This window comes from Dama dama, chromosome 18 (assembly GCF_033118175.1).
Source record: "Dama dama isolate Ldn47 chromosome 18, ASM3311817v1, whole genome shotgun sequence".
NCBI classification, from domain to species: domain Eukaryota; kingdom Metazoa; phylum Chordata; class Mammalia; order Artiodactyla; family Cervidae; genus Dama; species Dama dama.
The window spans coordinates 14,566,826-14,589,479 of record NC_083698.1 but is presented as its reverse complement, the minus strand read 5'-3'; the positions used below and the strand labels follow the sequence as shown (position 1 = coordinate 14,589,479).

General features: G+C 42.7%; 1 protein-coding gene across 1 annotated transcript in view; it reads left to right on the top strand.

Annotated features, from left to right (window-relative positions):
* COL28A1 (collagen type XXVIII alpha 1 chain) overlaps positions 1-22,654 on the top strand; it is a 180,349-nt gene that overhangs the window by 130,395 nt on the left and 27,300 nt on the right. The window contains exons 27-29 of the mRNA XM_061164958.1: positions 20,235-20,303; positions 21,060-21,140; positions 21,230-21,265. Coding sequence (XP_061020941.1) covers positions 20,235-20,303; positions 21,060-21,140; positions 21,230-21,265 — 186 coding nt within the window. The remainder of the gene's footprint in view (positions 1-20,234; positions 20,304-21,059; positions 21,141-21,229; positions 21,266-22,654) is intronic.

Here is a 22,654-nt window from a genome sequence, read left to right as displayed (position 1 = left end):
TAAAGAATAACCAGCTTATAGAATGCTACTGTCTTTCAGTAACTATAAAGCTTGCTGACAGGCAATAAAACTAGGAGAACAAGACAGAGGCATATGTCCCATAGCATGCATCTCAAATACAAGAGTTTAAAAGCAATATATTTCCATGGTGGCTTTTCGATGCCAGTGTCAACAATGCCTCTAGAATTTCTAGCTGGGAAGAGCAGCAATTTAAGTGTCAGGATGGCTGGGGGCCTGATCTGGGAGAGTGTTGACAAGGCAGGCATTCTGCTTACATGGGAGGTCATCAGATTGGCTGACGGTGGTCCTGGGTTGAAGTGTGGCTGTAATCCACCCCTGTCTCTGTTTTTCTGACACACCCCACAAGTTCATAGAGCTCACCAAACCTACCGACAGGAAGTAACTTTGACCTAGTGGAAGGTCTGGCTTAATGTCACATTGGCATATTCTTTTTTTATTTTATGTATTTATTGTTGGCTGTGCTGGGTCTTTGTTGCTGTGCAGACTTTCGCTAGTTGCAGAGAACAGGAGCTACTCAAGTTGCAGTGTGTGGGCATTTCACTGCGGTGACTTCTCTTCTTACAGAGCATGGGCTCTAGGGCACATAGGCTTCAGTAGCTGCGGCTCCCCGGCTCCAGAGCACGGGCTCAGGAGTTACGGTGCACAGGCTTAGCTGCTCCATGGCATGTGGGATCTTCCTGGTCAAGTGAAGTGCATTGAAGTGCGTCAGTTGTGTCCGACTCTTTGTGACCCCATGGATTGTAGCCTACCAGGCTCCTCAGTCCATGGAATTTTCCAGGCAAGAATACTGGAGTAGGTTGCCATACCCTTCTCCAGAGGATGTTCCTGACCCAGGAATCGAACCCAGGTCTGCTGCATTGCAGGCAGACGCTTTACCATCTGAGCCACCAGGGAAGCCATTGGGATCTTCTTGAATCGGGGCTCAAACCCATGTCTCCTGCATTGGCAGGTGGACTCTTATCCCCTGAGCCACCAGGGAAGTGCAATTATTCTTTTCAATACAATCAAACATGTAACAAACACATTTCCCTCTCCCCAGACTCATCTGGTGATGATGTGAAGATCACTTTTCACCAGGTTTCACACCTGGAAGCACGATAGTGCAGACACATTCATTGTGATGCTGGAGCTGCTGCCTTCTGCTCGTACTTTTCTGTTCATCTCAACAGAAAAGACTCTCACCACACGTTTCCTTTTGATGTTTCTGAAGTCTGTGCAGTGAGCTTAGGTGATTCTCACCAGAATCTTCCCTCTGGCTATATGCTCAAGGACGCATGGCCCTGTACAGTTTGGTAAACCTGGAATTTCTAGGTTTATGCCTCATGAAGACTGGATGGCTCTTTCATTCCCTTTTCTTGAAGGCCCCTATCCCAGGGGACTGGGACAAGTGGCTAGTACCAGCTCTAAGGAGGCAGTAGTTACCTGTTGGTGTGAGATTTAGGGTGCTGGGGTGATCTGGGTACAATCAATGGTCCAAAAACTTTACCTGAGTATCTGCTTTGTGCCACAGCAGACACAAGGGGCGTAAAATGACATCCAATATAAGGCCAGAAAATATGAGGGAACCAGAAACAGACCTGTATGAATCAAGGTTAAGATGAGATGATGCTGTGGAAAAACAGTTAACAAAGCAGTGGGGCCCAGACTGTGAAGGGCCTTCGTGGCCAAGCTGAAGAGCTTCAGCTGGCACCTATGAATCAGTGACTCTCAAAGCATGGCCACCGACCAACTCGGTCAGCATTGCCTAGGAACATATTAGAAATGCAAGTTCCCGGGCTCCATCTAGACCTAAGGCACCAGTAACTCTGAGGGCAGAGCACAACAGCCCCTGTGCTAAGCTCAGCATGTATTTCTGATACACCAAATTTTGAGAACCACTGTTCTGATGATAGAAAGGCCTGGTGCTTGTGCTTGGTGATGTCCAACTCTTTGCGATCCTCTGGACTGTAGCCCGCAGTATACTCTGTCCATGGGATTTTTCAGGCAAGAATACTGGAGTGGGTTGCCATTTCTTTCTCCAAGAAAGGCCAGGTAGGGTTTATGTTTTTTAAAAAACTTTTATGGTGATATAATTCACATGCTATGCAAGTCACGTGCCTAAAATATACAATTTAATGATTTTTACTATTTTCACAGAATTGTGCATCTAGCAATGCAACCTAATGTTAGGACATTGGCATCATCCCCAAAAGAAACCCCATCCTTCATAGTGGTCACTCTTCATTCCCTTCCCACACAACCTCTAGCCCCAGGCAACCACTACTCTATTTTCTGTCTCTGTGGATTTGCCTGTTACAGACATTTCACATAAATGGAATCACACAATGCAGTCTTTCGTGGCTGGCTTCTTTTACTGAGCATAATAGGTCACCCATGCTGTGTCAGAACTTCCTTTTTTATGGCCAAATAATACTCCATTGTATAGCTGTATCACATTTTGTTTATCCATTTGTCCCCTGGGGAACATTTGTGTTGTTCCTACTTTTTGGCTATTATAAATAATGCTGTTGTGAAATCTGTGGGCACACTTTTATGCTTTCATTTCTCTTGGGTATATAATCTGGAAGAGTTTTAAGAACAGGATTGACACACTTGGGCTTCCCAGGTGACACTAGTAAAGAACCCGCCTGCCAATGCAGGAGGCGTAAGAGATGTGGGATCCATCCCTGGGTCGGGAAGATCTCCTGGAGGAGGGCATGGCAACCCACTCCAGTCTTCTTAACTGGAGAATCCCATGGACAGAGGAGTCTGACAAGACTGAAGTGACTTAGCACGTGACATGGCCAGTTGAATGTTTTCGTGTATTTGTGATTTAGTTTGGGACAATGTTTCTCATTCTTTTGTTCCCATACCATTCACATATCCAGAACACTCTGTCAGCAGCTCTTCTCATTTTTCCCTTTTTAGGTAGTGGTGTCAGGGTAGAAGATGGGCTGTGTACTTGGGAATATTCTCTTCCTCTTGCATCTTGAGGGTCTCCTGAGCCATCCTCTTCCTCCTGCATACAGTTGAGAATCCCTGGCATAGAGGCATATGAGCGGAAGGAAAGACACGGATTAAGAAGCTATTGTAACAAATTAGCTCACAGATGATAGATACTGGAGCCAGGCAAGTTTAGAAGGGATGGACTTGTTTTTTTCTGAACCATTATGCTTAGTGACTCAGAGCCTTCTTCGGCCAGTTTCCAACTAGGCTGCAAAGACAGGTCATGTATATTGCATAACCTTCCCTTTGGAGTGAAATATTTTTCAGCACTGCTTTCTCTCCTGGAGGGAGAAGAGCATCACTTCTCAGGGAACTGTCTTTGCCTGCAGAACCCAAAGCCACCTTGGGCACTGCTCACAGCCTCTGTGTGTTAATGTTAGAATTTTCCCTTGATGACACTTGAATTACAAATGATTTCTGAGCCATATTAGTTTTTGGTAATTTGATGCAAAATGCTCTGTGTTGTGATCTGATCTGTTAAAGGTGGGAGGAACCATAACATGTTAGTCTCATATGGTTGCTGTAACAGATGACTAGAAATCCAGTGATTTAATACAGTACCAATTTATTCTTTTGCAGTTCTGGAGCTCAGAAGTCTAAAATCAATCTTATGGGGCCACAGTTAAGACACTGACAGGAAGTCCAGAGGCTGGGGGGTGAGGTGAGGGGAGAATTCTATTGTTTTGGCTTTTCCAGAATCTGGAGCCACCTTCTTTGTATTCCTTGGTTAATGGCCCCTTTCTCTATTTCCAAAACCAGTGGTTTATATATTTTCTCTCCATCTCTGTTTTGCTGTTTCAATCACAAGGACTTCTCTTATGCCAGCTAAGTCTCTTCCTGCGTTTCTTTTATAAGACTATTTACGATTGCATTTAGGACTTACCCAGGTAGTCCAAGATAATCTCCCCACCCAAGATCCTTAACTTATTCACACCTGCCAAAATCCCTTTTTCCCTGCATAGGGCAATATTCACAGGTTCCAGGCATCACAATCCACATATCTCTGGGGGCCCTTACTCAGTTTACCTCAGCATTAAATCAGCACACTGCTGCTTCTGGGTCTGTTCTTATTTGTTAATGAAGTGATATATTGAAAAAAGAAGAGCAGTTGGAAAGCATATGACATTTCCTGGAATCCTTCACTCAGCAAACTTATTCACAGGGACTGGGGCTGGGGGCCCCAAAGTGGAGGTCCCATTTCCTGCTGCAGTGGTGGCCTTTGTGGCCTCCCAGGTCAGCAGCTCCCACCGAGCTTGCACCCTGGTTGCACCGCTGAAGTGGCCTGTGCAGTCAGCAGAATGCTTCTGAAATGAGTCACTGTGATTGGTTTCACAATTGCTTTCCTGATTGGTGAAAAACTCCTCACCTGCTTTGTTCAGCTATCTCCCAGGCCAATGCCACAGGAGCTATTAATAAAGTCAGCCTACTTATAGATATGACCTTAGGTTGGCCCCCATCAGGAAATCTCTGCTGGCACATTTCCATGCATCTCAATTTTGTTATCTCTTTTCCACATGGATCCCTAAATGCCTATCATGAAGTTTACTGAGATATCAATGGGGGTTTGTGAGGCTCAGTAAGACAGTGTTCAGGATGCATGGTTTCTAGGCAACTTCTACCAAAAAGATGGTTCATCCCCACACCCACTGTCTCTAGCTTGGGGCAGTATGCAGGGCCCTGGAATAGGTACCTCATAGGGCAGAAAGAGAAATCAGATGAACTGCTTCAACTGTGGGAGTTTAAGATAGGTAGGGGGTTTCCCAGGTGGCACTAGTGATAAAGAACCTGCCTGCCAATTTCAGAGACATAAGAGATGAGAGTTTGATTCCTGGGTTGTGAAGATCCCCTGGAGGAGGGCATGGCAACCCATTTCAGTGTTCTTGCCTAGAGAATCCCACAGACAGAGGAGCCTGGTGAGCTACAGTCCATGGGGTCTCAGGGAGTCAGACATGAGTGAGCAACTAAGCGTACACACACACACACACACACACACACACGCACGCACGCAAGATAGGTAGGGCAGAAAGGATGTGAGCATCTAAAGATGTTTGGAGACAGGCTATAGGACAGGTGTGGGTAAACCAGGGGGAACTACTTTTTGACTGGGGCTGGGGATGGTGAATCAGGGAAGACTCCTTGGAAGTGTTTGATGGACTAGTATCTACCCAGTGATCCAGTGATGGGATGAGTGTATTCAGGGAGCATAGATAAGGTCAGAACACAAAAAGAAGCGCAAGCCTGGAAGACTGAGAGATGAGTGAAAGAGGGAAGCCAGGAAGGAAGGCAGACATGGCCGAGGAGCGTTGCTGTACTGGACAGATCTGGTTCTGATGTGGGCAGCAGGGGGACTGGTCTAGAGAGCTGGTATTGTGTTATGCCTGGAGCTTAGAGACGGGAGTAAGACTGGGGATGAGAGAATTGGGGATTTGCCCCGGGTCACCACGGACAGGATTAAGGGTCCAAGGCACACCTTGAGGGCACAGAGAGGACCGAGAGAGACATCAGAGTTCTCAACACAAAGTGATCATGAGAAATTCAGGAGGAAAACCAGGAGGCTGAACCATGCAGATGGCCAGCAAAGGGGACAATCAGAGTTCCCCAGAGTGCCTCACCGAGAAACTGTGATAAAGCTGACCTTGTCATTTTGTATTTATCATCTGTGGTGCAAGCACATTCAAATGCCATACAAGGCATTCATGAAATCTGGCAGGCTTTACAGAAGGCTATTTAGTCAGGAGAGCAGGATAAGTCAATTTATGCAACTGAATTTGGCTGATAAAATCCCTCAAAGCTATGATGCTCTATGTCAGGGGTCCCAGGATATAATGCCTGATGATCTGAGGTGGAGCTGATGTAATAATAATAATAGAAGTAAAGGGCACAATAAATGTAATGTGCTTGAATCATTCCAAACCCACCATCACCACCTGCCCCCTCACTGGTGGAAAAACTGTCTTCCATGAAACTGCTCTCTGGTGCCAAAAAGTTTGGGGACTGCTTTTCTATGCACTGTGACCTATTAATGTATTTAATTCTAGATTTTAAACTAAGAACCATTTTATTCATGGAAAATATGAACTGGACAGAAGATCCTAACTGAGCTCGTGTGTCTATAAAGCAATCAAACAGTCCATGCAGTGGTCTGGCTATCGCAGAGATTATTTTCAAATACTCATGTGCCACTTGTTCAGTCACTTTATCCCTGCTAGTAGATAAAAGGGCTTCACTGATGGCGGTAGAGAATCTGCCTGCAATGAGGGAGAGCCAGGTTCGATACCTGAGTCAGGAAGATCCCCTGGAGAAGGGAATGACAGCCCACTCCAGTATCTTGCCTGGAACCATGGACAGAGGAGCCTAATGGGCCACAGTCCATGGGGTCACAAAGAGTCAGGCATGACTGAGTGACTAACACTTTGACTTTCAGTATATGTAAATAGAAAAATGGAAGCAGGGACTAAAAGTTTAACAAAAATGATTGGGGGGAAATACAGTCAAATTGAGCACATTTGGTGATGACTGTTGTGAGCTGGACTAGGCCAAGTTAGATATTCACAATTTGTCAGATTCTTTCTGATGACTGCTGGTGGCAGCCTCTGAAGATTAGAAGTTGGCAGGTGTGATCTGGCCTCTAGACAACCTTGCTATTAGGTGTTATGTTTCAATTAAAGCAAGTTTCAGACAGAATTCTACCCTATGTTCAGCTACGTATTAACAGGTGGGCATAAAAATATGTATTGAAAACTGGGTCCAAATTCCAGTTCTCTGTCTCTTTAAGTACTTTGACAGTACTTTGCATAAAATGATCACTCTGAGGCAAACACAATAATATTCTTATGATGGGCCCAACTAACTTCTTAATAAGATCAGGTAAAGGGATTCCTTATTAGCGGATGAGGGTAAGAGTGAAAGTTTCAGGTGAACAGAGAAAGGACTCAGCTACTCACCTGTCTTTGGAGTATGGACTACTGACTATGGTATTCCAAGGGTTAACTCAGCACCCATCAAAGTAAGTAACTTACATATACACAGAGCTGTGTTACTATTTAAACTGAAAGCAATTTAACTGTTAACTGTTGTTAACTGAAGCAATTTAAGGTGAATTACAAAAAAAAATGATAATAATTATCTTTCTTTTTGCATGAATATAGAAAAAGTCACTGTGGTAGGTTGAGTAATGGCCCCTAAAAATGTTCATGTTCTAATCCTTATAATATGTGAATATTACCTTATATGGCAGAAGGACAGGTGTGATTAAGTCAGGCATTTTGAGTTGGGAAGGTTATCCTGGATAATCTGTAGGCCCAACGTATAATCAGGAGTGTCTTTATAAGGGGGAAGCAGAGCAAGAATAGACCATGGAAGAGGTGATGTGATGATGGAATCACAGATGATGAAGTGGAGGAAGACAGAGGAAGAGGCCACTGGCCAAAGAACACAGGTGACCCCTGGGAGCTGAGAAAGCCAGGAAAACAACTGCTCCCCCCAGAACATCCAAGGGAAGCCAGCCCTACTAATGTCTTGTCCAGTGAAACTGATTTTGGACTTCTAACTTTCAGAACTGTCAGAGAACCCATTTACATTGTTTGAAGCCACTAAATTTGTGGTCATTCATTACAGTGGCAATAGGAAATGACTATAATCATCAAGATTAATGTTAGCAGCATCTTGGTATGGCTCATGGAAATTTCCACAGGAGCTGTTTTGAAAACCCTTGCTATACATGGCTGACAGTTTTTGGGTTATTAAAAAAAAAAAAAAAAGCTGCACTGAGGGCCATAGAGAAAGGAGAGGAACAAATGGTGAGTTTTAAACTGTTTTTAGGAACAAAATCAAAATCAGCCCCTCGATCTGTAAAAAGTAAACTATTTCACTGCCTCTCACGAGACACAGTGGGTCTAGATCAACATTCGAATGACAATCCAATACAAGGAAGCCATGATGTTTCATTAAATTCATAATGACTGTTTCCTGGCCAGGGACCAGGTAAGCCAGGGCCACACTCCAGCCAAAGGGCCCCTGATGACAAGTAACTCACTCATTAATTCAATACCCAAATGGGCTGCTTTACTGACTGAGCATTAGGCCGGCTTTGTCCCACCAGAGAAGATTAACATAGCAAAATAACATATCAAAGTGAAGTTAGAGGAATCCAACTAGACAAAGGAAAGAGTTTTAAGAAACAGGACACTCTTGATTTTCAGGTTAGTGATGGAGAAATTGCCTGGTTCCTATTTTATGCCAGGATAGAACTGAGGGATTGGAAATCAGAACTGAAGGAACGGTCAGCTGTGCATTTGGGAGAGAGAATTACCATTCAAAGCATTGCTGTGAAACCAGGTTCAATCTGAGGTGACATGGAAGAACTGGGAAAGCCTTGGTTTCATCATTTATATACTTGCTCCCAGGTTATTACAGAAATTAAGTAAGACCCTGCCTAAGTCTGTCATTACCTAGGTCAGTCTTTGCACATCGCCACATAGTCAATGGCAGCTGTTAGTTACAACAGGAGATTGCTGTGAGCAGAACCTTGGGGAGAAGAGAAATGCCAAAATCTAGACCCTGAGTTGTTCTAGGGGATAAGCGCCTTCTATATACATGGGTGACTATATGCTCCATAAGTAACATTATCTAAACTGAACCAGCAGTCATACTTAAAATGGATAACCAACAAGGACCTACTGTATAGCACAGGGAACTCTGCTCAATGTCCTGTGGCAGCCTGGATGGAAAGGAAGTCTGAGGGAGAATGGATCCATGTCTATGTATGGCTGAGTCCTTTCACTGTTCACCTCAAACTATCACAGCATTGTTACTTCGCTATACCCCAGGACAAAATAAAAAGTTTAAAAAAAAAAGTAAAGTGAACCAGCAGTGACCACGAAGGATAAGAAAACAATCCCTTTCAATAGAATGGTTCCTGGATTCTGGGCCAAATACTAGATGACTATTTGGGCAGGTCACTACATTTTGCTAACCACACAAGTTACCCACTAAGTCAACATCTTAATACAATTCTGGTTTCTTTCTTCAAGCTGGCAGAAGGCCCGCTGAATAACAAGCTTTTGCTCCCCACTTTCAAAATTTACAATTCCCCTGGTTCCTAATTAGCAAGACTCTAATCACCAGCAGAAAGAAGGAAAGGCAAACAGAAGGGGAGGCAGAGGGAAGAATGACAAGTTGACTTTCTCGAGGATCTTTGGGGGCCATTTCAGAATGATGGCTTTAGGCTTGTAAGAGGGTTGCATGACTATGTCCTGGCAAAGAACATTCAGTACAAAAGTAAAATGCCTTCTCTTCCTGCAGTGTCTACAGCAAGGGCTCTTCTCCACCTAGAATGTTCCAGTTGGCCTCAACTGAAGGCTAGCCAGAGTTTCTCTTCTCAATATGTAACCAGGCCTCTGCGATTTCTCAGACAGGACTGCAGATCTTGGCAGAGAAGAAACCCAAGCCTCTGACTGGGTTGGATATATTAGGGATTGGATAACTTATAATAGGTGATTTCAGCCCTTTCCCTTTGAGCAAGAAATAGAAGGGGAGAAGGAAGAAAGCAGTGCAACAGTAAAATGAAAAGGATGTAAAGAGCAAAAATAAAGTGGTGAAGTGTTTTCACTGAAGTGAGTGTGCGTTGGGCCGAAATCCCTTTCGGGTATATGGTAGCTAGGTTTTAGTCTGAGGCGATGGGCAAGTGCTAAAATTCTAGAACAATGAAAACACTTTCTCCTAGCCATGGGCTTCCGAGTACTCTTCTGTAAATGTGAACAGCGTCTCTCTGTTCTGAGTCATTATCTTCATTATTGCTTACAAGACTTTAATAAAGGACTTTATCCTTTATTGGGGTATTAACTCCATCAGGAAAGGGACATGGTAACTGCAGGCTCCCTTTCTTGCAGTGCAGGGCTGAGTTCCATCTTTTCTAGCAGCATTTACATCATTCCTATGCAGGAGTTGCGGGGGCTGTTGGCTCACAGCATGGTGGAGAGAATGAGCATCAGGCTTATAAACTGTCCAAGTGGGACAGCGGTATGGTTGGTCTAAAAGGCTGAACTGAGCTGGTATGGATGCAAATCCTGAGGAAACAAGTTTCTGGTAACCATGCAGGCCTCCTGAATGCACAGAGCATAAGTTGTCTCTGGAGGGTGGCGTCCACGATGCTGGCTTTGCTTTAAGTCTCTCAAGTGTTCCTTTAGCTTGTGGGCCTGCAAACTTTGGGGAGGTAAAGTCCCTGTATACTCATATGCTTCTGCGCCTACAGCAAGGGCAGACATCTTTCTGCCAATATTCAGGGTCTTCATTCGTTTGTTCTATATATTAATCTTTAACTTTTGTTTTGAAGTAATTTCCGACTTATGAAAAAGTTGCCAAGATACAAGAATTACGGGATATGGGATATTGATTCCCATAGCCCTTTACCCAGACACCCTAAACATTTCCTTTATCAAAACGCTGTGTGTGTGACCCATACATCACTCATTTTCTGAAACATTTAAGTGTAAGTTGCAGATATGCTATTCCCTTACCCATAATACATCAGTATCTTTCATACAAAAAAAAAAAAAAAAAAAAAAAGCACTTTCTCTTATATAATACAGGAAAATTATAAACATTAAAAAATTATCACTGATACAGTAGTATTTATTCTGTGTTGTTGCTGTTTTTAGTCGCTAGGTTATGTCTGACTCTTTGAGACCCCATGGACTGTAACCCGCCAGGCTCCTCTGTTCATGGGATTTCCCAGGCAAGAATACTGGAGTGGGTTACCATTGCCTTCTCCAGGGGATCTTCCCAACCCAGGGATCAAACCCACATCTCCTGTGTTGGCAGCCGGATTCTTACACTGAACTACCAGGGAAGCCCAACAACAGTAGTATTATTTACCCTATAGACCTAAGTTATTCTGCCAAGCGTTCCATTAATTCTTTTTCATTTTAAAAGAAACATTTTCATTCTTTAGTAAAGGATTATTTATACACAGAAAAATTCACTCTTTAAAGTGTATGGCTCTATGTGGTCCTGTCAATACCCAGGAGGCCTCCAGTGGTCTGGGCTGAGGATGGTTCCCTTGCCCTCCCCAAGCAGTGGGATCTCCCTAGAGGTCTGGGCCCAGGATTCATCCCTGCAGACTTTCCCTGTTGCTTTCCCTCGGCTGCCATAGTTCCATCGTTGGTGCTCTAAAGGTGACCACGTTTGCCGCACTTCCCCTGCAGGATAAGGCTTTTGTCCCACGGGGGCTTCCTGCCTTTCCCTTCTGCCTCCCTCCCCTAGGTCTGCCTCCTCAGGGAAACTTTGGGACTCGGCCTGTCTCCAGCCTCTCTCTTGAGTACTGGTGAGGTCCCAGAAGAGTCTGTGGGTGGGTGGCTGTGAATCTCCTTTGTGCCCGAAGCTCCCCAGGGTTCTGCCTTCTCACACTAGCCCACACTCAGCCTTGAGCAGTTTGTTAAGAACTGTAGCTGGATTCTTCTTACCAGCTGGTATGATATCTGTCATCTCCAGCAGGTAAGTGCCCTTGCCCTGTCTCTCCTTGGAGGAGCCTGTGTTTCCTCAGGTTTTCTGGAAGTTGGTTGTCCTGCAACCACAGCTCTATGATAAATTCAAGGAAAGCTGTGACTTCAAAGATTAGCTTAGCATCTTTGGTGAGGATTTAAGAATAAAAGCTGCCTTTTCTAGTTTTGTACATCCTTGGAGGAAGCCAGACATCCATTTTACATTTTTTGCTCATCCATGAATTGGATTTTTTCCCATTATATCACCTGAGAAAATATTTAGAAAGAAAACCTGTTGTTTACTGACATACCAGTAAGAGATCCCCTCCGTCAATCTATTAAGATATTTAGATATTGTTGTTGTTTAGTTGCTAAGTTGTGTCCAACTGTTTGTGACTCAATGGACTATAGCCCACCAGACTCCTCTGCCCATGGAATTCTCCAGGCAATAACACAGGAGTGGGTTGCCATTTCCTTCTCCAGGGGATATTCCCAACCCAGGGATTGAACCTGTATCTTCTGCACTGGCAGGCAGATTCTTTGCCACTGATTTACCAAAAATATTCAGATAGTTGGACATTATCCTTAGAACTCTTAGAGCATACAATTCTTAGAACACTTTCTCCCAGAGAATAAGCAGTCATCTGAAAAGTTAAAAAGATCATGTATTTAGCACAAAGGATCTAAGACTGAGAAATAATAGTTAAAAAGCTGGGTTTGAAATGGGGACTTAATTATGCCTTCAGAGAGACAGGTTCTGTCTTGCAGGATGTCTTCTGACCCATCCCGAAAATCACTACCTGTCATTTTCCTGAGACTTGTAAGGGGAAAAAAATCTGATTGGGTAGCATTCATGTCCGCCAAGCTAAGGCATGGACTTATTTGCTAAAGGCTTTCAGCCAGATAGTCTACTCTGAAAGTTATAAGGAGCCTTCAAGTATTTTGTTTTGTTTTGTTTTCTTTTATTTTTATTAGTTGGAGGCTAATTACTTTACAATATCGTAGTGGTTTTTGCCATACATTGACATGAATCAGCCATGGATTTACATGTGTTCCCCATCCCGATCCCCCCTCCCGCCTCCCTCCCCATCCCATCCCTCTGGGTCTTCCCAGTGCACCAGGCCCAAGCACTTGTCTCATGCATCCAACCTGGGCTGGTGATCTGTTTCACTCTTGATAATATACATGTTTCGATGCTGTTCTTTCGAAACATCCCACCCTCGCCTTCTCCCACAGAGTCCAAAAGTCTGTTCTGTACATCTGTGTCTCTTTTTCTGTTTTGCATATAGGGTTATCATTACCATCTTTCTAAATTCCATATATATGAGTTAGTATACTGTATTGGTCTTTATCTTTCTGGCTTACTTCACTCTGTATAATGGGCTCCACTTTCATCCATCTCATTAGAACTGATTCAAATGAATTCTTTTTAATGGCTGAGTAATATTCCATGGTGTATATGTACCACAGCTTCCTTATCCATTCGTCTGCTGATGGACAGCTAGGTGGCTTCCATGTCCTGGCTATTATAAACAGTGCCGCGATGAACATTGGGGTGCATGTGTCTCTTTCAGATCTGGTTTCCTCAGTGTGTATGCCCAGGAGTGGGATTGCTGGGTCATATGGCAGTTCTATTTCCAGTTTTTTAAGAAATCTCCACACTGTTCTCCATAGTGGCTCTACTAGTTTGCATTCCTACCAACAGTGTAAGAGGGTTCCCTTTTCTCCACACCCTCTCCAGCATTTAATGCTTATAGTCTTTTGGATAGCAGCCATCCTGACTGATGTGTAATGGTACCTCGTTGTGGTTTTGATTTGCATTTCTCTGATAAGGAGTGATGTTGAGCATCTTTTCATGTGTTTGTTAGCCATCTGTATGTCTTCTTTGGAGAAATGTCTGTTTAGTTCTTTGGCCCATTTTTTGATTGGGTCATTTATTTTTCTGGAATTGAGCTGCAGGAGTTGCTTGTATATTTTTGAGATTAATCCTTTGTCTGTTGCTTCGTTTGCTATTATTTTCTCCCATTCTGAAGGCTGTCTTTTCACCTTGCTTATAGTTTCCTTTGTTGTGCAAAGGCTTTTAAGTTTAATCAGGTCCCATTTGTTTATTTTTGCTTTTATTTCCAATATTCTGGGAGGTGGGTCATAGAGGATCCTGCTGTGATTTATGTTGGAGAGTGTTTTACCTATGTTCTCCTCTAGGAGTTTTATAGTTTCTGGTCTTACATTTAGATCTTTAATCCCTTTTGAGTTTATTTTTGTGTATGGTGTTAGAAAGTGTTCTAGTTTCATTCTTTTACAAGTGATTGACCAGTTTTCCCAGCACGACTTGTTTAAGAGGTTGTCTTTTTTCCATTGTATATCCTTGCCTCCATTGTCAAAGATAAGGTGTCCATAGGTACGTGGATTTATCTCTGGGCTTTCTATTCTGTCCCATTGATCTATATTTCTGTCTTTGTGCCAGTACCATACTGTCTTGATGACTGTGGCTTTGTAGTAGAGCCTGAAGTCAGGCAGGTTGATTCCTCCAGTTCTATTCTTCTTTTTCAAGATTGCTTCGGCTATTTGAGGTTTTTTGTATTTCCATACAAATTGTGAAATTATTTGTTCTAGTTCTGTGAAAAATACCATTGGTAGCTTGATAGGGATTGCATTGAATCTATAGATTGCTTTGGGTAGTATAATCATTTTCACAATATTGATTCTTCCAATCCATGAACACAGTATTTTTCTCCACCTATTTGTGTCCTCTTTGATTTTTTCATCAGTGTTTTATAGCTTTCTATATATAGGTCTTTTGTTTCTTTAAGTAGATATACTCCTAAGTATTTTATTTTTATTTTTTATTTTTTTGTTGCAATGGTGAATGGTATTGTTTCCTAAATTTCTCTTTCTGTTTTCTCATTGTTAGTGTATAGGAATGCAAGGGATTTCTCTGTGTTAATTTTATATCCTGCAACATTACTGTATTCATTGATTAGCTCTAATAATTTTCTGGTAGAGTCTTTAGGGTTTTCTATGTAGAGGATCATGTCGTCTGCAAACAGTGAGAGTTTTACTTCTTCGTTTCCTATCTGGATTCCTTTTATTTCTTTTTCTGCTCTAATTGCTGTGGCAAACACTTCCAAAACTATGTTGAATAGTTGGGGTGAGAGTGAGCACCCTTGTCTTGTTCCTGACTTTAAGGGAAATGCTTTCAGTTTTTCACCATTGAGGATAATGTTTGCTGTGGGTTTGTCATATATAGCTTTTATTATGCTGAGGTATGTTCCTTCTATTCCTGCTTTTTGAAGAGTTTTTTTTTTTTTATCATAAATGGATGTTGGATTTTGTCAAAGGCTTTTTCTGCATCTATTGAGATAATCATATGGTTTTTATCTTTCAATTTGTTAATGTGTTGTATTACATTGATTGATTTGCAGATATTAAAGAATCCTTGTATCTCTGGGATAAAGCCCACTTGGTCATGATGTATGATATTTTTAATATGTTGTTTGATTCTGTTTGCTAGAATTTTGTTAAGGATTTTTGCATCTATGTTCATCAGTGATATTGGCCTGTAGTTTTCTTTTTATGTGGCATCTTTGTCTGGTTTTGGTATTAGGGTGATTGTGGTCTCATGCCTTCAAATATTTTGAAGGGAAACTGGTGATTAAAAAGGAAAAAAAAACAACTGCCTTTATTATAAGAAACCCAGCTACCTGGAATAAGTACAATGTTAACAATGATATATAAAATGTCTATGTTATGAAGTAATGCAAAATAAATTCCTGAATGTGGAGCTGATTCTAACATGATAATCGGCTAGTCTGAGGCTTTTCCCCCAGGGCATGGCAATGAAGCTACGGTAGCTTTTAACGTCACAAGGAAATGGTGTCATTTCTTAAAAGCAGCTGGTCAGTCATAAATATTTATTGGACATATTCTAGATTAGCTGCTGTAGGAATCTAAAAGGTTGTAAAATAATTAATTATTCTGAATAATTGTCAGGTACCAAGTTCTTTCTGAACCCTCATTTTCTAAGTATATAATCCCCAGTAGTAATTCACCCTCACACCATAGTCCCAGCCCCTTTTTTCCCCACTCTATTCTGTCTTTTGCCTTGTCTGGGGAATCCTATGGACAGAGAAGCCTGGCGAGCTATAGGGCACGGGGTTGCAAAGAGTAAGACATGACCAAGTAACTGAGCATGCACGCTGTCCCTTGGGGATGGAACAAAGCCAGTTGCAGATTTCTCCCATGAACCTTTCATCTGCCCTACACCTGGTTAGGAACTCAACTGACTCCCTAAATCAGGTACCTGTGCTGTCAGGCATGTCCTTGACAACCCCAAACTGCCTTGCAAACAAGGATCTGGTTGAATAAAAATGTCCTCATTCCCCTGCTCCCCCAAAATCTGAGAAAGCTAATTTATGCCAAAGTGTCATTTACTGATACATCTTTCTTCAGAAGATACCTTTCTTGTCCTTTTTGCTTGTAATTTTCTTTTTGATGAGAATAGAGAGTGGCAGCATTCCAGGCAGGAATCTTCCCACTGTCCTTCACCTCACTCTAAAGGGCTGGTCACTTAGTCTGCATAACAGCCTAGCCTGTATGCAGACAGACCTTCCATCCTTCACAGTAAAGAAGATGCTGCAGCCCACTCTTGGTAAAGCATGTTTTCCAGTTTGTGAGATGAGGTTGGGTTGTGTGATCCATATATTCCTGCCTATTCCTCTTCATCCGTAACTGGATGTTGTTTTCCACATCAGGAAAGGAGTACGCCAAGGCTGTATATTATCACCCTGCTTATTTAACTTATATGCAGAGTACATCATGCAAAATGCTGGACTGAATGAAGCACAAGCTGGAATCAAGATTGCCAGGAGAAATATCAATAACCTCAGATATGCAGATAACACCACCCTTATGGCAGAAAGTGAAGAAGAACTAAAGAGCCTCTTGAAGAAAGTGAAAGAGGAGAGTGAGAAAGTTGGCTTAAAACTCAACATTCAGAAAACTAAGATCATGACATCCGGTCCCATCACTTTATGGCAAATAGATGGGGAAACAGTGGAAACAGTGGCTGGGGGCTCCAAAATCACTGCAGATGGTGACTGCAGCCAGGAAATTAAAAGACACTTGTTCCTTAGAAGAAAAGTTTTAACCAACCTAGACAGCATATTAAAAAGCAGAGACATTACTTCGCCAACAAAGGTGCATCTGGTCAAAGCTATGGTTTTTCCAGCAGTCATATATGGATGTGAGAGTTGGACAATAAAGAAAGCTGAGTGCCAAAGAATTGATACTTTTGAACTGTGGTGTTGGAGAAGACTCTTGAGGGTCCCTTGGATTGCAAGGAGATCCAACCAGTCCATCCTAAAGGAAATAAGTCTTGAATGTTCATTAGAAGGACTGATGCTGAAGCTAAAACTCCAAAACTTTGGCCACCTGATGCAAACTGACTTATTAGAAAAGACCCTGATGCTGGGAAAGATTGAAGGCGGGAGGAGAAGGGGATGACAGAGGATGAGATGGTTGGATGGCATCACCAACTCAATGGACATGAGTTTGAGTAAACTCCTGGAGTTGGTGATGGACAGGGAAGCCTGGCGTGCTGCAGTCTATGGGGTCACAGAGTCAGACACGACTGAGCAACTGAACTGAACTGATTCCTCTTCATCATTCCTGTGTTGGCAGTGCCGTCTTTACAGAAAAGAGAGATTTTCCTCCTCCCCCTTGTCCTGCTTGGATCTCCAGCTTGGAATCAGAGTGTTGTTTTACTGTTTGGGGCTTACTCAATAGGCTCCAATCCATATCCAAGGTTCTGGGGCTCCTAACACCACGAGGTTTCCTGGTGACTACTCTGTAAATTGAACAAAGAATGATCCCCGCCTGTTTCCTTTAACCAACTAAGCAACAAAGAGAAGGGGCACGCCTTCTTATGGGGTGAGTCTCCTTGGATAGACCTGAGACATCTGTGCATAAATACTCCCTGCAAGCCCTCCATGCTAGAGCCTCATGCTTGGCTCAAGGGTTAACAGGGTAAAAGAGACATTTAGCAAATGAATTCTCTGCAGTTTGACCACAGTAAGGAACTTGCTATCAGTCCCCTAGAGTTGAAAATCTATGACTCTCTACCTGCCATCTATTTAGAAATTCTACACGAAAGAGATGAAAAGTGCCTTAGAGTTCTGCCAGCCCAGCCTGCTGCAAGGGGCTACGGTTGGGAGCAGGAAGAATTGAACACTTCACTTACCAACAAGAGAATCTCCATTTACATTCATTTTATTTTTACTCCTCTGTATAAGATTGGTCTCAATGGAAGAATTCTCTCCTAGGGAAGTATGCAAAGATATGTAAAAGACTACTTGTTGAAGCATTATTTGTAACAGGGAAATACTGGAAACAACGTAAATGCCCATCACTAGGATAATGTGGTCTAGTTATTTAATGGAATACTGTAGAGCAGAGGAAATTAACTAGAACTACATATAGGTACCAAGATAAATTTCAAATAGTGTTGCTATTTAAAATACAAATTAGAATATGTATAGCTAACACAACATTGTCAAGCAACTATACTCCAATAAATATTTAAAATAAAATATAAATTATATGCATAAATGTATAATTATTTGAAGTTTAAATGTTAAGAACAATATCATGCACAGTTTTATAGAGCATACATGCGTGTAGTTAAAGTATAAAAGCAGAGATATGAGCGATGCATATCAATTCAGAGACAAATTTCCTCTCTCCTTCAGGGAACGGGATTGGGTACCTTGGGGTTTTCGATGGTATCTGCACTATTTCATGTTTTAATATGGTGGTATATCAGTGTTTGTGTTTTTCCATATAAAATGTTGTATCGGAAATATTTCATTATGACGCGTGTAAAAAGCAAGGGTTCTGTGAGTCTGAGTCAGGTGTAGTGAGGTGGATGAATCTAGAGCTTGTTATACAAAGTGAAAAGTCAGAAAGAGAGGAAAACAAATATTATATATTAATGCCTATATGTGGAATAGAGAAATCCTGTCCTGATGATCTTATTTGTAGGGAGGGAATGGAGACACAGACATAGAGAACAAACTTGTGGACACAGCGGGGAGAGAAGAGGGAGGACAAACCGAGAGAGTAGCATTGGCATATATATATTATCGTGTGAAAAATAAGTAGCTGGTGGGAAGCTGCTGTCCCGCACAGGGAGCCCAGCCTGGTGCCCTGTGATGACCTGGAGGTGTAGGGTGGGGGGTGGGGGGTGGGAGGGAGGCTCAAGAGGCAGTGGATATACATACAATTCTGGCTGATTTGCGTTGTTGTCCAGCAGAAATCAATACAACATTGTAAAGCAATTATCCTCCAAGTGAAAAATAAAACTAATAAGTAACCACATCCAAAAAAGAAAAAAAAGGGGGGGGGGGGCATGGGGTTTCAGTGTTTTAAAAGCTTGAAAGTCAATGAGCTAGGACAAGGGGCTCTGAAATGCTGATAATTCAAAGTTAGGTAAAATGGTCTCCAAGCAACCCTTTGTGGCCCCTTCCAGGAGTGACCTCCTAAAGCCCATCCTGCCTCTGGAGCCATGGCTCTCAAGCTTTCCTATGGCAAAAATGCATATTTTATCCCTACCCCCACTCTTGATTCTCATTTAGTTGGTCTGAGGTTTTTACTGAGCATACCAGTGACACTAGTGATCATGGTCAGGATATCTTTGAGATAGATGCTAATGGTGAGCAAATCAAATTCCAGGAGCCTGTGGTCTTTCCGACCTTTGCCACAGACTTCCTGCTTACAATGATCTAGAGTGAGGCAGGGGTTGCTGCAGGGTCCAAGCAGCATCATGCTACGACTTTGTAGACTTGTTAGTGTTTAACTCCTGGTCCATGTGCAGCATCATGAAAACCTTGTAAACCTGTGTGGTTTTGAAGATGGTACAGGAACGGCAGATGATGGGAAGATATGATGGGGAAAGCTAACAAGTATTAAAAGCAAAAGATGATTTTCTCTAAATTCAATTCCAAATTTAGGAGGTATTGAATTTAGATGAATAGATTTATGTTACTACAAATGATCAGGGATGGAACAAACAGTGTATGGTGAATGATATAAACACTCCGTGGCATTAATTGGGGAGAGATGCTGTTAAACCCTCTTGTGTTCCATTATTAAAATAATACACAATTTCAACATATCAAAAATATATAAATTATAAAGAAGATTACAAAAATCACCAATAATATCATCACTGAAATAACAGTTGCTTGTTACTTGTGATGTCAAGTTGATAGTTTGAAATTGGCAAAGGTGGGAGGGAGTATTTACACCACAGAAATGGACAAATGCCATAAGTCAACCCCTTTACTTCTATCCCAAAAATTAGTTAAATTTTTACTACATTGATCCCATTGAGCATTGAGCTCATCTTACTTACATGTGTATTTATCCCCCAAATTTAGATAATGCGATAATGCAGATTTTAAAAATTATTTTTGATGTAGACTATTTTTAAAGCCTTTACTGAATCTGTTACAATATTGCTTCAGTTTGATGTTTCGGTTTCTTGCCCTGGAGACATGTGGGATCTTACCTCCCTGACCAGGGGTCAAACCCACACCCCCTCCTGCACTGGAAGGCGAAGTCTTAACCCTGGACCACCAGGGGGTCTCCATGATGCAGTTTTGGAAGTGCAAATGTATATCTGACTAAGAAGTATATTCTGAGTTATTCTGGGAAACTAACAGGACCATCCGTCTCACATATTCTGTGCAGGGGGAGCAAGGACCTCCGGGCTTCCCAGGGCCAAAGGGCATGACAGGCCATGGCCTCCCTGGTCAGAAGGTAAGTATTTCAGGATGGAAGGGAAATGCTCAGCTTTAGGATCTCAGTGGCTTAACTTGATCCTTGGAAGGGCTCTCATGAACTTGTCACTCCTCTCCTCACAATGCTCAGAGGAAAAAAAATCACTTCAGAGTGAATCCTTCTGCATTTCTTTTCCTAACTACAAACATGATTACTTTTTGAAATCTCATTTTCTTCAGACTCAAAAGCCAGCTGATGAGGAATAAATCCTTACAATGTGGAAGATACCAGATAATTCAGGTGTTAACCTGTATAATGGCTGAAGTTCCTAAAGTCAGTGAACTGATCAGATGGCATCTCGTGGTCTCCTCACCTTGGGGTCTCTAGTTCATCACGAATTAGATAATGGTGCCTGTGCATGCTGTCGCTTCAGTCATGACCGACTCCTTGCGACCCTTTGGACTGTAGCCCACCAGGCTCCTCTGTCCACGCGATTTTCCAGGCAACAATACTGGAGTGGGTTGCCATGCCTCCTCCAGGGGATCTTCCCCACCCAGGGATTGAACCCAGGTCTTCTGCAGGAGGATTCTTTACCATCTGAGCCATGGGGAAGCCCCTATGGTACCTGGGAGGATATAAATAAAATGCCCCCTATTTTTTCATATAGTATATTCACACCAACAAGAACCATGGGTCTTCAAGAGGTACCTCAGTTGCAAAGAAATGAAACTTCAGAGCTTCCCTTATTTGGCTTTAATATTCACAATAAACTTCTATTTTCATTGTATTATAAAGGGAGAGCATGGAGAACGGGGCGATGTGGGAAAGAAAGGCGATAAAGGGGAGATTGGAGATCCTGGACCCCAAGGAGAACAGGCAAGAAGTGATTTTTAACCGCTCACTGTCATTGTACACATTAACTGGTTGCAGCCTTCATTGACTGCTCCTCTTCTTCCACTAAGTAGGGGTTACAAGGACCAAAAGGAGACCAAGGACTTACAGTGAGTATCCATCCTAGAGGGTAATTGAGGGGTTTGTGCTCACAGAATGATTATATTTGTGTTTTCACTTTAGAAGTAGGACTTCCTTTGACACAGAATTACTGCTGATTTCAATGCAGGGGGTGACTGAATCTGAATGTGAGGTGGACCTTACCCCAGCAGCCCTTATCCAGACTCACTGTAGACTCATAACTACCCACCCTGACCCCTGGTAGAAATGTTAACAAAGAGGTGAGCCATTTAAAAGAAACCAAATGAACAAGGGCCTTTTTATTTTTCAGAATAGGGGCTCTTTTTTTTTTTTTTTCTGAATTAGTTCCTTCAAGTGCTCTGAGAAGAACAACAATCACAAAATTGGGATTACTTTCATGTACTGATTCACTTATTCAACAAATAGTCGTGATGATGTGCAAACTTTCCCCTTTTCTTCTCTCTTTTGTTCTCTTTGGTTTGCTCCATCACAAGCACAAAGCTGACCCCCGAAAGCCCTACAAGATGGGAAGGTTCTAGAATTTCTATAGCAAAGTCTAATTCTTCCTTTCTAGTATCTACCTTTCCTGGAGTTGAGGAGAAAACAGGGAACTTCTCTTGTTCCCTTTTTGATGGGTCATGGTCTGGGGATGTTGACCTTATATGTGCAGTGCCAGGAAACCCAGAGGTGGGGGTTCATGTGATGAAGGCGAGAGCTGGCATGTGACACAGAACTGTGCATGGTTTTTATGGCCCATCTGCCTTTTTCTCTTTGCTGTTCCACACCATAGGTCAGACCCTCCCCAGATACCTATGGAGGATAAAGCGGCTACATATGCATCAATTTCTCCCTAAATGTAGCAGAGGAGGGTGTATGTTTAATGCCCAGAGGAATGTTTCCCGTAGGTTTATACCCTCCCTCCCATCTCTGCATGGAGAGCAGAACTGGCTTCCTTCATCCATGCACTTGCTCATTCATTTCACCAACAATTAGTCGGCACATTCCCTGGGTCAGGGTCTGAGCCAGGCACGGGGGTAAGAGTTGAGAATAAGAAACCGCATCTCTGCACTCAAGGAGCTCGCAGTCTAACGGGAGAGAAAGGCAGGCAGAGGATGTTCACCTATAGCTTGAAAAAGGCTGTGACAGAGGTGACATGTGGGTCCAGAGCAGACAAAATGAGGTGTGATTTGATGCAAGTTCTCTTTTCCTTCACTCTTCCCTTTGTCTAGCATTTAGAAAGCCAAGGGCAGCATTAAATGAGACTCTAGTATGTGACAGGCTCCTTCATATCAGGACCTCCCTGACCCAGTACTGCAGGGTGCCTGGGGGACCCAGGTAGAGAACCGCCCCGACTCTGGACTCCTGGACTTCTAGTCCTTCTCCAGGTACACCCTTTCCTCCAGGTGAGGAGCGACCAC